The 13,632-nt window shown below is 42.7% G+C and overlaps 1 protein-coding gene across 2 annotated transcripts; it reads left to right on the forward strand.

The window, feature by feature from the left end:
• Nucleotides 1-2,808: 2,808 nt before the first annotated feature.
• On the forward strand, nucleotides 2,809-7,837 carry rnf181 (ring finger protein 181). Of its 2 annotated transcripts, none has more exons than XM_020490327.1 (6): nucleotides 2,809-2,950; nucleotides 3,283-3,383; nucleotides 3,951-4,084; nucleotides 4,311-4,426; nucleotides 7,043-7,117; nucleotides 7,346-7,837. In XM_020490327.1, the coding sequence occupies exons 2-6, from the start codon at nucleotides 3,298-3,300 to the stop codon at nucleotides 7,403-7,405; spliced, it is 471 nt and encodes a 156-aa protein (XP_020345916.1). In that variant the 5' UTR covers nucleotides 2,809-2,950; nucleotides 3,283-3,297; the 3' UTR covers nucleotides 7,406-7,837. The 2 variants fall into 2 exon arrangements, with proteins under 2 accessions (XP_020345916.1, XP_020345917.1); XM_020490328.2 differs by having other exon boundaries at nucleotides 2,827-2,955.
• Nucleotides 7,838-13,632: the final 5,795 nt, after the last annotated feature.

The raw sequence follows: 13,632 nt of genomic DNA on the forward strand, positions 1-13,632 counted from the left end.
AAGTACACAGTGGCAGAATACCTGACACAAAATTAAGAAAAGCTTTGACTATGTACAGAGCATGGCCTTGCTACTGAGGGAGGCCGCCGTAGGAAGACCTGGCTCTCAGGAGAAGACAAGCTATGTGCAACAAAATGAGGTGGAAACTTAGCGGCACTTCCTAACCTTGTGCCAAATATATTACCATTTTAAAGACACATATTTCCCTCAGATTACACAGACTCACAAAGAATTAGAAAACAATCCAATTTTGATAAACTCCCATATCTACTGTGTGTATTCTCTAATTCTGCATGCATTATTTGGTGTTTCCCTCCGCAAGGCTATCAAACAAGCTAAGCGCCAGTACAGAGACAAAGTAGAATCTCAATTCCACGGCTCAGACACAAGAGGCATGTGGCAGGGTCTACAGTCAATCACGGACTACAGGAAGAAACCCAGCCCAGTCACGGACCAGGATGTCTTGCTCCCAGGCAGACTAAATAACTTTTTTGCCCGCTTTTAGGACAATACAGTGCCACTGACACGGCCTGCAACGAAAACATGCGGTCTCTCCTTCACTGCAGCCGAAGTGAGTAAGACATTTAGACGTGTCAACCCTCGCAAGGCTGCAGGCCCAGACGGCATCCCCAGCCGCGCCCTCAGAGCATGCGCAGACCAGCTGGCCGGTGTGTTTACGGACATATTCAATCAATCCCTATACCAGTCTGCTGTTCCCACATGCTTCAAGAGGGCCACCATTGTTCCTGTTCCCAAGAAAGCTAAGGTAACTGAGCTAAACGACTACCGCCCCGTAGCACTCACATCCGTCATCATGAAGTGCTTTGAGAGACTAGTCAAGGACCATATCACCTCCACCCTACCTGACACCCTTGACCCACTCCAATTTGCTTACCGCCCAAATAGGTCCACAGATGATGCAATCTCAACCACACTGCACACTGCCCTAACCCATCTGGACAAGAGGAATTTCTATGTGAGAATGCTGTTCATCGACTACAGCTCGGCATTCAACACCATAGTACCCTCCAAGCTCGTCATCAAGCTCGAGACCCTGGGTCTCGACCCCGCCCTGTGCAACTGGGTACTGGACTTCCTGACGGGCCGCCCCCAGGTGGTGAGGGTAGGCAACAACATCTCCTCCCCGCTGATCCTCAACACTGGGGCCCCACAAGGGTGCGTTCTGAGCCCTCTCCTGTACTCCCTGTTCACCCACGACTGCGTGGCCATGCACGCCTCCAACTCAATCATCAAGTTTGCGGACGACACAACAGTGGTAGGCTTGATTACCAATAACGACGAGACGGCCTACAGGGAGGAGGTGAGGGCCCTCGGAGTGTGGTGTCAGGAAAATAACCTCACACTCAACGTCAACAAAACTAAGGAGATGATTGTGGACTTCAGGAAACAGCAGAGGGAACACCCCCCCATCCACATCGATGGAACAGTAGTGGAGAGGGTAGCAAGTTTTAAGTTCCTCGGCATACACATCACAGACAAACTGAATTGGTCCACTCACACAGACAGCATCGTGAGGAAGGCGCAGCAGCGCCTCTTCAACCTCAGGAGGCTGAAGAAATTCGGCTTGTCACCAAAAGCACTCACAAACTTCTACAGATGCACAATCGAGAGCATCCTGGCGGGCTGTATCACCGCCTGGTATGGCAACTGCACCGCCCTCAACCGTAAGGCTCTCCAGAGGGTAGTGAGGTCTGCACAACGAATCACCGGGGGCAAACTACCTGCCCTCCAGGACACCTACACCACCCGATGCTACAGGAAGGCCATAAAGATCATCAAGGACATCAACCACCCGAGCCACTGCCTGTTCACCCCGCTATCATCCAGAAGGCGAGGTCAGTACAGGTGCATCAAAGCTGGGACCGAGAGACTGAAAAACAGCTTCTATCTCAAGGCCATCAGACTGTTAAACAGCCACCACTAACATTGAGTGGCTACTGCCAACACACTGTCAATGACACTGACTCTACTCCAGCCACTTTAATCATGGGAATTGATGGGAAATGATGTAAATATATCACTAGCCACTTTAAACAATGCTACCTTATATAATGTTACTTACCCTACATTATTCATCTCATATGCATACGTAGATACTGTACTCTATATCATCGACTGCATCCTTATGTAATACATGTATCACTAGCCACTTTAACTACGCCACTTGGTTTACATACTCATCTCATATGTATATACTGTACTCGATATCATCTACTGTATCTTGCCTATGCTGCTCTGTACCATCACTCATTCATATATCCTTATGTACATATTCTTTATCCCCTTACACTGTGTATAAGACAGTAGTTTTTTTGGAATTGTTAGTTAGATTACTTGTTCGTTATTACTGCATTGTCGGAACTAGAAGCACAAGCATTTCGCTACACTCGCATTAACATCTGCTAACCATGTGTATGTGACAAATAAAATTTGATTTGATTTGATTTGAAATACCACAGTGTGACATCACAGCAACACGATTTGTGACCTGTTGCCACAAGAAAAGGGAAAACGGTGAAGCACAAACACCATTGTAAATACAACCCATATTTATGTTTATGTATTTTCCCTTTTTTACTGTAACTATTTGCACGTCGTTACAATGTACATAGCCATAATATGACATTTGATATGTCTCTAATCCTTTGGAACTTTTGTGTGTGTAATGTTTACTGTTAATTTTGTATTGTTTTATTTCACTTTTATTTATTATATATTTGACTTGCTTTGACGATGTAAACATGTCTCCCATGCCAATAAAGCCCTTTGAATTGAATCGAGAGAAAGAGATCCTAAACCCCACCCACCCACACATAATGTGTGATAGGACGGATAAAAGTCACGTGATGGTGCATTGTCATACCCGGTAGACAGTGTGGTGTAGCTAGCTGGCTAGTTGCTGCACATTTCAGGTTATGACAAAACACAGGTAATGTAAGTCAACTTTTGTGTGACTTTAATTTGATGTCGCAGTATAGCACCGTGTATTCACGGACATTTCTGTGTATTCGACAAGTTGGCTAAAACAGCTCAATGAGAGAGCGGTTGAGCAGTATAGGGGTTAGCTAAATGAATTAGCTAACTAGCTAACTGTGTAGCTAGCTTGCTAACGTTATCGAATCAACTCGAGGTTGGAAGGTAGCTTGGGCTTTGAGTGTCATTTTGCTCAATCTCTTTTTCGTAAATTCAAAAAGAGTCATTAAATTAGCTTCATGGTTAGCTAATGTGGCTAAGGAAAATAGTTTGATTGACGCTCCACAGATTGGTATTCTGAAGATGGCTTCTTATTTTGATGAGCATGACTGTGAACCAACGAATCCCGAAGAACAGTACCGTCAGAATGCACTACTGGAACTGGCTAGGTGAGATTCAAAGATCTAACTAATTAGCTAACAACCCAAGTGATGCAACACAATCCATTCTGTATTTTATAATATCCTACATTAACTGTCTGCCACTGAGAGACTTACATTGAAGATGTTTTATAACTAAATCAAGATAGACCACAGCCTGCCTTTTCCAATGGGAACTAATTAGTCATAGTGTACAGAACAAGCAATAGAGGCAGAGCCAATCACGAACTTTTGCAAAGGGTAAAGTCTACAAAACTTAATCCACTCTGTTCATAACAGATTTTAGTTTAGGGAACAGAACTTTGAGAAAAAAATGTCATTGATGAGAAAATTTGCAGAATGTCGGCTAAAATCTATCTTGTTCCATCTTCTGCCGGGCATTGGGCTTCTTCTCACTACAATATTTGGTAATGAGGGGAAATGCCAAGCGGATGCTTCACATTTATACATCCAGTGAAATATCTGTGCTGACATTGCCTGTTCTTTTTCTTCGGTGGGGTTTATCGGTGGTTGGCATCCAACGTTATTGTGCCTTACCACCACCTACTGTTACATTGCCTGTTGACCTCTGTGTAGGTCTTTGATGCAGGGCCTCGACATTGACTCGGGAGCGTTTGACCTGTCGGACTGGGACCAGCGTCTTCCTCCCCCAGCTGCTAAAACAGCTGTCCAAACCTTACCTGTGGTTGTCATATCCCCAGAGCAAGCAGGTGAGTCCTGCTGCACGAATAAGCTACCCTCTAGCTAATTACCTGTGAAAAACATTTGGGAATTATATGCTACTATCAAAATGCTATGCTGTCTCACGTGGTACCAAATTTCATTTTAAATCATAATTGCAAGCACGACTTCCTCTGTAGTCTGCAAGTGTAGTCAATTGTCTGTGGATGTTTCAGACTGTGGGATTGAACTCGCTCTCTCCCCCCCCTCATCTAGACAAAGGGCTGAAGTGTCCTGTGTGTCTGCTGGAGTTTGAGGAGCAGGAGACAGTGAGGGAGATGCCCTGCAAACACCTCTTTCACTCTGGTTGTATCCTGCCCTGGTTAGGGAAGGTGAGGGCTTGTCCACTGACTAGTCACACACACACACACACACGGATACATTTTCACATATAGGTTTGATGGTATGTACAAATTAATGTACTAATTACCTGAACACAGTGCACTAAACATAAAGAACAGCCCATACAAATGCATTTAATAACAGATTCACTACATGGAACAGTCACCCCCCCAACAACAAAAAAATCTAACGGAAGTTTGTTCTGAAGTGTCTGTCCTATATCTGAAAGATCAAGAAACATGATTATTTCTATGTATTTAACCCCTTATTTATGTCACTAAACAGTCTACATATATACAGTGCATTCGGAAAGTATTCAGACCCCTTAATTTTTTTCCCACATTTTGTTACATTACAGCCTTAATCTAAAATGTATGAAATTGTTTTTTCCCTTCAATCTACACACAATACCCCATAATGACAAAGCAAAATGTTTTTTTGTGTTTTTTTAAAAACATTTATTTATATATCACATTTACATAAGTATTCAGACCCTTTAATCAGTACTTAGTTGAGCACCTTTGGCAGTGACTACAGCCTTACAGCCTGTGTTTTTGGGGAGTTTCTTCCATTCATCTCTGCAGATCCTCTCAAGCTCTGTCAGGTTGGATGGGGAGCGTTGCTGCACAGCTATTTTCAGGTCTCTCTAGGGATGTTTGAACGGGTTCAAGTCCGGGCTCTTGCTGGGCCACTCAAGTACTTTGAGACTTGTCTTGAAGCCACTCCTGTGTTGTCTTGGCTGTGTGCTTAGGGTCATTGTCCTATTGTCCTAGAGATGGTGTCCTTTTGGAAGGTGAACCTTTGCCCCAGTCTGAGCTCCTGAGTACTCTGGAGCAGGTTTTAATCAAGAATCTCTCTGTACTTTGCTCCGTTCATCTTTCCCTCGCTCCATTTGAGTCCCGGTCCCTGCCGCTGAAAAACATCCCCACAGCATGATGCTGCCACCACCATGCTTCACCGTAGGGATGGTGCCAGTTTTCTTCCATACGTGGGGCTTGGAATTCAGGCCAAAGAGTTCAATCTTGGTTTCATCAGACCAAAGAATCTTGTTTCTCATGGTCTGAGTCATTAGCAGCCTTTTGGCAAACTCCAAGCGGGCTGTCATTTGCCTTTTACTGAGGAGTGGCTTCTGTCTGGCCACTCTACCATAAAGGCCTGATTGGTGGAGTGCTGCAGAGATGGTTGTCCTTCTGGAAGGTTCTCCCTTCTCCACAGAGGAGCTCTGTTAGTGACCATCAGGTTCTTGGTCACCTCACTGACCAAGACCCTTCTCCCCCGATTGCTCAGTTTGGCTGGGCGGACAGCTTTAGGAAGTCTTGGTGATTCCAAACTTCTTCCATTTAAGAATGATGGAAGCCACTGTTCTTGGACCTTCAATTCTGCAGAAATGTTTTGGTACCCTTCCCCAGATCTGTGCCGTGCCACAATCCTTTCTTGGAGCTCTACGGACAATTTCTTCGACCTCATGGCTTGGTTTTTGCTCTGACATGCACTGTCTAATGTGGGACCTTATATAGACAGGTGTGCCTTTCTAAATCATGTCCAATCAATTTAATTTACCACAGTTGTACTCCAATCAAGTTATAGGAATCAATGGAAACAGGATGCACCTGAGCTCAATTTTGAGTCTCGTAGCAAAGGGTCTGAATACTTATGTATGTCATATTTCAGTGTTATTTAAAAAAATAATTTGCAGCATTTTTGTTTTAGATTAAGGCTGTAACCTAACAAAATGTGGGAAAGGGGAAGGGGTCTGAATACATTCCGATTGCATCGTATAGTGTACTTCCATTTTTTTTTATATTTTTTTTTTATATCAACTGGGACCGTCAGACAAGTCTTGTGAGGGTGTCCTAGCGCAAAACAACAGACATGTTCATGCCAGTCTCACCTTTCCACAGAGGGGTCATATTAGTGTGTATACTGTTAGGATGCTACAGGCAGAAGTTGGCAGATCGGATGTTCCAACTTCAGACGAGTCTCAAGACGCTTGTGGGGATTATAGGACAAAACTGAGAACACCCTGTCTTTGTGAGTCTCCTCTTTCCATAGATGGGTCATAATAATTTGCCTAACCGTTCTGACGCTACAGATTTTGTGAGAAGACCAATTTTCGGGAAGTCTCATGGTCTGACAAACACCGCTCCTATATCTTGTCAACTTTCACTGCAGATGCGGAAGTGCGACTCTGGCGGATGTGGTGGGGTGGACTGAGATGCATCCAATGCAAAAAAACATATCTCTTGTTTAAACTGGTAGATTTGTTTGGGGATTGTTTCATTATGCTTATTTAGATCTCAGCAGGGCGTGGATCTTATGGGGTTAACAAGTGACATCAATAAGGGATCATATCTTTCACCTGGATAATCTGTCATGGAAAGAGTTCATAATGGTTTCTACACTGTGTATAACATTTACATTTTTGTCTTTTAGCAGACGCTCTTATCCAGAGCAATTTACAGGAGCAATTGGGGTTAAGTGCCTTGCTCAAGGGCACTTCAACAGATTTTTCACCTAGTCACCTTTCGATTACTGGCCCAAAGCTTATAGCCACTAGGCTATAACCTTTGCAGATTCCCTCTAACTCTTGCTGTCTATCATCACAGACAAATTCTTGCCCGCTATGCCGTCTCGAGCTACCAACCGACAATCCAGAGTATGAAGAGTTCAAGAAGGACAAGGTGGGTGTGAAACTAGGGTATCAGTCATTATCCTGCGAAATCGAATTCAACGTGCTTTTCCCTTTTAGAGTTGAAACTTGGCATGTGTCCCAAATGGCACCCTATTAACTATGCAGTGGTCTATGGGCCATGGTCAAAATAAATAGTGAACTGAATAGGGTGCCACTTGGGACACAGGATTGGTCAGCGTCAACCCGTTACTAAATGGAGCATTTCTGTCTGTTACAGGACAGGAGAAAACAGAGGGAAAACAGACTGGAAGATCTGCATGGAGCCATGTACACATAACGGCTCAGAGCACACTGCTTATGGCTGATTTCCCCTTTCTAGCGTTGGGTCGCAATAGAATTAAGAATTGACCAAAGCTGCAAATAATATTATGTAGCTATTATGTTTTATCGTATGTACTGTAAATATGTCAGTTTTAAATACAGTCAATTGTACAAAGACTCATTTTGTGATTCAAATTATGGATGATCATTATACAATGAAAGGAATACTAAGACAGTTGAGTCTGTTTGAACATTCACTGCCTTAACACATCATAGCATTTCTTCCTTTTCCCCAAGATGCAATACATTGACCAAAACAGATGATTAAATGGCTTTTCATGGCATATGTTTTGTTGGCCTCACAATATTTATCAGACTTTAAATTCAATCTGTGTATAGTGATGCTTGCTTTGGCATCATCATTAAAGGCCCAGTGCAGTCAATTCTGTTTTCCTGTGTTTTGTATCATTTTGAACAACAGCTGATGAAACACACAAAAAATGTGTTTTTATTTTATCAGTGTTACTGGTTAAAAATGCAATCTACACAGGACTTTCTAATCAGCAGGTTTGTATGGGCAGGAGTTTGTTTTCCATGGTGACATCACCATGCGGTAAATTGGATAATAGACCAATAACTAAGAGTTCCAAACCTCAATTTAAATAACTGCTAGTTTTCAGTTTTCCCCTCTCCACTCAGACCACTTCCAGACAGTCCTAGCAAATGTCTTGTTTGCTTAAACTATTTTGGTTGATTTTAATGTCACCTCTATAACAGTAAGGTACTTATTTGATATAAAAATGGCTGCATTGGGCCTTTAACACCCTACCCTGGTATAGGGTATTGAAGAAAGCTTAAGGAACACCACTCAGTACACACTACCTGTGAAAATACACTGAACAAAAATATAAACACAGCATGCAACGATTTTACTGAGTTACAGTTTATATAAGGACATCAGTCAATTGAAATAAATATATTAGGCCCTAATCTATGGATTTCACATGATTGAAAAACAGACCGGCATCTTTTGGTAAGATACCGTAAAGAAAAATAGTGGGGTGGATCAGAAAACCAGTCAGTTTCTGGTGTAACCACTATTTGCCTCATGCAGCACGACACGTCTCCTTCGCATATAGTTGATTAGGCTGTTGATTGTGGCCTGTGGAATGTTGTCCCACTCTTCAATGGCTGTGCGAAGTTGCTTGATGTTGGCGGGAACTGGAACATGCTGCGTACATGTCGATCCAGTTCATCCCAAACATGCTCAATGGGTGACGTCTGGTGAGTATGCAGACCATGGAAGAACTAGGACATTTTCAGCTTACAGCAACTGTGTAGAGATCGTTGAGACTTGGGGCCGTGCATTATCCAGCTGAAATACGAGGTAATGGCGGCATTCAAATTGCCATCAACAAAAATTGCCATCAACAAAATAGCTTATGCCTGTCCATACCATAACCCCACCACCACGGGGCTCTCTGTTCACAAAGTTGACATCAGCAAGCCGCTCGCTCAAATAAATGCTGTCCGCCATCTGCCAGGTACAGTTTAAACCGGGATTCATTTGTTAAAACACACTTCTCCAGTGGCCATCAAAGATGAGCATTTCCCCACTGAAGTCGGTTACAATGACGAACTGCAGTCAGGTCAGGACGATGAGCGCACAGATGAGCTTCACTGAGACGGGTTCTGACTGTGCAGAAATTCTTCTGTTGGCTGGTCTCAGGCAATCCCGCAGGTGAAGAAGCCAGATGTGGAGGTCCTGGGCTGGCATGGTTACATGTGGTCTGCGGTTGTGAGGCCGGTTGGACATACTTCTAAATCCTCTAAAACAGTGTTGGAGGAGGTTTACGGTAAAGAAATTAACATTACATTATCTGGCAACAGCTCTGGTGGACATTCCTGCAGTCAGCATGCCAATTGCACGCTCCCTCAGAACTTGAGACATCTGTGACACTATATTATGTGACAAAACTGCACATTTTAGAGTGGCCTTTTATCGTCCCCAGCATTAAGGTGCACCTGTGTAATTATCATGCTGTTTAATCAGCTTCTTGATTATGCCACACCTGTCAGGTGGATGGATTATCTTGGTAAAGGAGAAACTCACTAATAGGGATGTACAGTGCATTCGGGAAGTATTCAGAACCCTCAACATTTTCCACATTTTGATTCATCCAATTTAGAATAAGGCTGTAATTGTTTTTTCCACTCATCAATATAAACACAATACTCCATAATGACAAAGCAAAAACAGGTTTTTAGAAATGTTTGCAAATTAATAAAAAATACAAAAGGTGAAATATCACATTTGCACAACTATTCAGACCCTTTGTTGAAGCACCTTTGGCAGCGTTTACAGCCTCAAGTTTTCTTGGGTATGACGCTACAAGCTTGGGAAACCTGTATTTGGGGAGCTTCTCCCATTTCTTCTCTGCAGATCCTCTCAAGCTCTGTCAGGTTGGATGGGGAGCATCGCTGCAAAGCTATTTCCAGGTCTCCAGTGATGTTCGATCAGGTTCAAGTCTGGCTGGCCACTCAGAGATTTGTCCCAAAGCCACTCCTGCGTTGTCCTGTTGGAAGGTGAACCTTCACACCAATCTGAGGTCCTGAGCACTCTGGAGCAGGTTTTCATCAAGAATCTCTCTGTACTTTGCTCCGTTCATCTTTCCCTCAATCCTGACAAGTCTCCCAGTCTCTGCCGCTGAAAAACATCCCCACAGCATGATGCTGCCACCACCATGCTTCACCGTAGGGATGGTGCCAGGTTTCAGCCAGATGTGATGCTTGGCATTCAGGCCAAAGAGTTCAATCTTGGTTTAATCAGACCAGATAATCTTGTTTCTCATGGTCTGACAGACCTTTAGGTTCCTTTCGGCAAACTCCAAGCGGGATGTCATGTGCATTTTACTGAGGAGTGGCTTCAGTCTGGCCACTCTACCATAAAATGCCTGATTGGTAGAGTGCTGCAGAGATGGGAGAAACTTCCAGAAGCACAACCATCTCCACAGAGGAACTCTGGAGCTCTGTCAGAGTGACCATCAGGTTCTTGGTCACCTCACTGACCAAGGCCTTTCTCCCCCGATTGCTCAGTTCGGCGAGGCGCCCATGTACATTTTCTTTATCCCTTTACACTTGTGTGTATAAGGTAGTAGTTTTGGAATTGTTAGGTTAGATTACTCGTTGGTTATTACTGCATTGTCGGAACTAGAAGCACAAGCATTTCGCTACACTTGCATTAACATCTGCTAACCATGTGTATGTGACAAATAAATTTGATTTGATTTTCTAGGAAGAGTCTTGATGGTTCCAAACTTCTTCCATTTAAGAATGATGGAGGCCACTGTGTTCTTGGGGACCTTCAATGCTGCAGAAAGTTTTTGGTACACTTCCCCAGATCTGTGCCTCGACACAAGCCTGTCTCAGAGCTCTACAGACAATTTCTTCGACCTCATGGCTTGGCTTTTGCTCTGACATGCACTGTCAACTGTGGGACCTTACATAGACAGGTGTAGCATGGGTCCTCAGATCCTCAAAAGGTTCTACAGCTGCACCATCGAGAGCATCGTGACTGGTTGCACCACTACCTGGTATGGCAACTGCTCAGCATCTGACCGCCAGGCACTACAGAGGGTAGTGCGTACGGCCCAGTACATCACTGATGCCAAGCTTCCTGCCATCGAGGACCTCTACACCAGGCAGTGTCAGAGGAAGGCCCTAAAAATTGTCAAAGACTCCAGCCAGCCTAGTCGTAGACTGTTCTCTCTGCTAACGCACGGCAAGCGGTACCGGAGCGCCAAGTCTTGGTCCAAGAGGCTTTGAAACAGCTTCTACCCACAAGCCATAAGACTCCTGAACATCTAATCAAATGTCCACCCAGACTATTTGCATTGCCCCCCCCCTCCCCCTCCTTTACACCTACTCTCAGTTGTTGTCATCTATGCATAGTCACTTTAATAACTCTACCTACATGTACATATTACCTCAACTAACTGGCGCCCCCACACATTGACTCTGTACCGGTACCCCCCCTGTATGTAGTCTCGCTAGTGTTATTTTACTGCTGCTCTTTAATTACTGGTTGCTTTTATTTCTTATTCATTTATTTATTTTAAACTGCATTGTGGTGAAGGGCTCGTAATTAAGCATTTCACTGTAAGGTCTACACCTATTGTATTCAGCGCATGTGACATTTGATTTGATTTTGTGTGCCTTTCCAAATCATGTCCAATCATTTTAATTTACTACAGGTGGACTCCAATCAAGTTGTAGAAACAGGATGCACCTGATCTCAATTTGAAGTCTCAGAGCAAAGGGTCTGAATGCTTACGTAAATAAGGTATAAGGTCACAAGTTTGCAAAAACGTCTCAACCTGTTTTTGCTTTGTCATTATAGGGTACTGTGTGCAGATTGATTAAATAAAAAATGTAATCAATTTTAGAATAAGGCTATAACGTAACAAGTGGAAAAAGTCAAGGGGTCTGTATACTTTCCGAATGCACTGTAAATAGATTTGTGCAAACTTTGACGGAAATAAGCATTTTGTGCGTATGGAACATTTAGGGAATCTTTTGTTTCATCACATGGGACCAACACTTTACATGTTGCATTTATATTTGTATTCAGTATAGATTAAGGACCAATCTCACAGCGGTGGTTTTTCTCAGGTCCTCTTGAGCCGAACTGTAAACCACTCAATCTCATTTCCTCAAATATTAAAACGTTTGATAGTCATGTTATATTTACCCCAAAGAAGATAATGATCCAGCTTTTTTTGCACACAAAGTCCCATGGGTTGTTATAAAGCATGTTGGTCTGGTTGGCCAAACTGGTTTATGATTCATGTCCATTCGTAAGCATATGACAAAATAACCTCTAACTGTTGACTCCTGTGATTGAGTCCTGAAAATAGACAGTTGCTCTGAAATGCTAACGGTACTCAACTATTTCAAGGCAGGGTTAATTGTTCTGCCATATTTCAAAGGGATGTCTTGTAGAGAACATAAGTCAAATTATTTAGGGAAGGTAGCCTCAAAACCTGAGTGATCTTGCAATATCACACATTGCAGTTAGTCTGGTTTCACAAGGCTAGAGGAGAGGAGCAGTAATTTTCGAGGAGTTGATGTTCTGGGCTCAAGGGAAGACCTAACGTTGATTTGCCTGTAGTTGTCAGACCCAGCCTCTTCAACCGTGCCAAGTGGTCTGACGTACAAGGGTGACTCTTGGTAGCTACAATGCAATAAAGAGTTGAGTGAACTTATGCAATATTGATTAAATTGACATTTTCAGTGGGTAGTCTGCCAAGCCATCCAACTGATTTTTCTGAGAAGATGCAGCTGATACTCATCCCAGATCAGTCATGTCGAAACAAACCATTTACTAAATCTTGTGCCCAAGAATAAACCATACAAGAGCAGATCATTTGCTTATAATTACATTTTATTTCATATTTGAATATAAATCTGACAAAATAAAATAGGCAAATGATAGATAAGCATACACCTTTAGAAACAATTTATAAAAGAAAATGCTTTGTTTGCTTTTTTTGGGAGGGGGGGGTAATCATCTTTCCTCCCATTATAGAGAAGAATTTAGTAAAATACATGTTTTACATAGTCATTTTATAATCTTTGAAAACTATTATATCTTTCAAGACATTTGATCTGCATTGCTGTTAGTCTTTTGCAACTGGAATTGGTATTCTCTCTCACAAAATGCACAACTAAAAAAGTTACAATAAGTGCAGGAATTGGAACAAAACAAAAACTTAAATACCATTTCATCATGTTTTGGCCTTGTCTACAATAAAGAGAAATGTTTACACATAATAGTTCCAATCCCGTGAAGGTACATTTTTGTCAAAGCTGCCGGTTGAAGTCTAACCTTGATACTAAGTTACAGTATGGTGAAATACATCACAAAATAAGGTTATTTGAAGTGAAATATTTGAAAAAAACATTTGGGCTGGTAGAGAATGAGGGGGGAAAAAGCCAACCGAATGAACTTACACTGGAGCTATAGAATTTTTACATCAGAAACTACCAGTATGCTTTCATTTTGTATTTTCTGTGTGGCCTGGCTGTTTTATAACATAGCCAACCCACCAAATTCCAGTGTAGATTCCTATCTTTTTTGGAAAGAAGGATAGGAAATACCAGCTACGCATCTGCTCAGCATGCGCCTTGGAACAACAAGTCCACTCACAATCACAGAGGTAGCTGACATGAAGAAAACGAAAC

Source organism: Oncorhynchus kisutch, linkage group LG8 (genome assembly GCF_002021735.2).
Source record: "Oncorhynchus kisutch isolate 150728-3 linkage group LG8, Okis_V2, whole genome shotgun sequence".
NCBI classification, from domain to species: domain Eukaryota; kingdom Metazoa; phylum Chordata; class Actinopteri; order Salmoniformes; family Salmonidae; genus Oncorhynchus; species Oncorhynchus kisutch.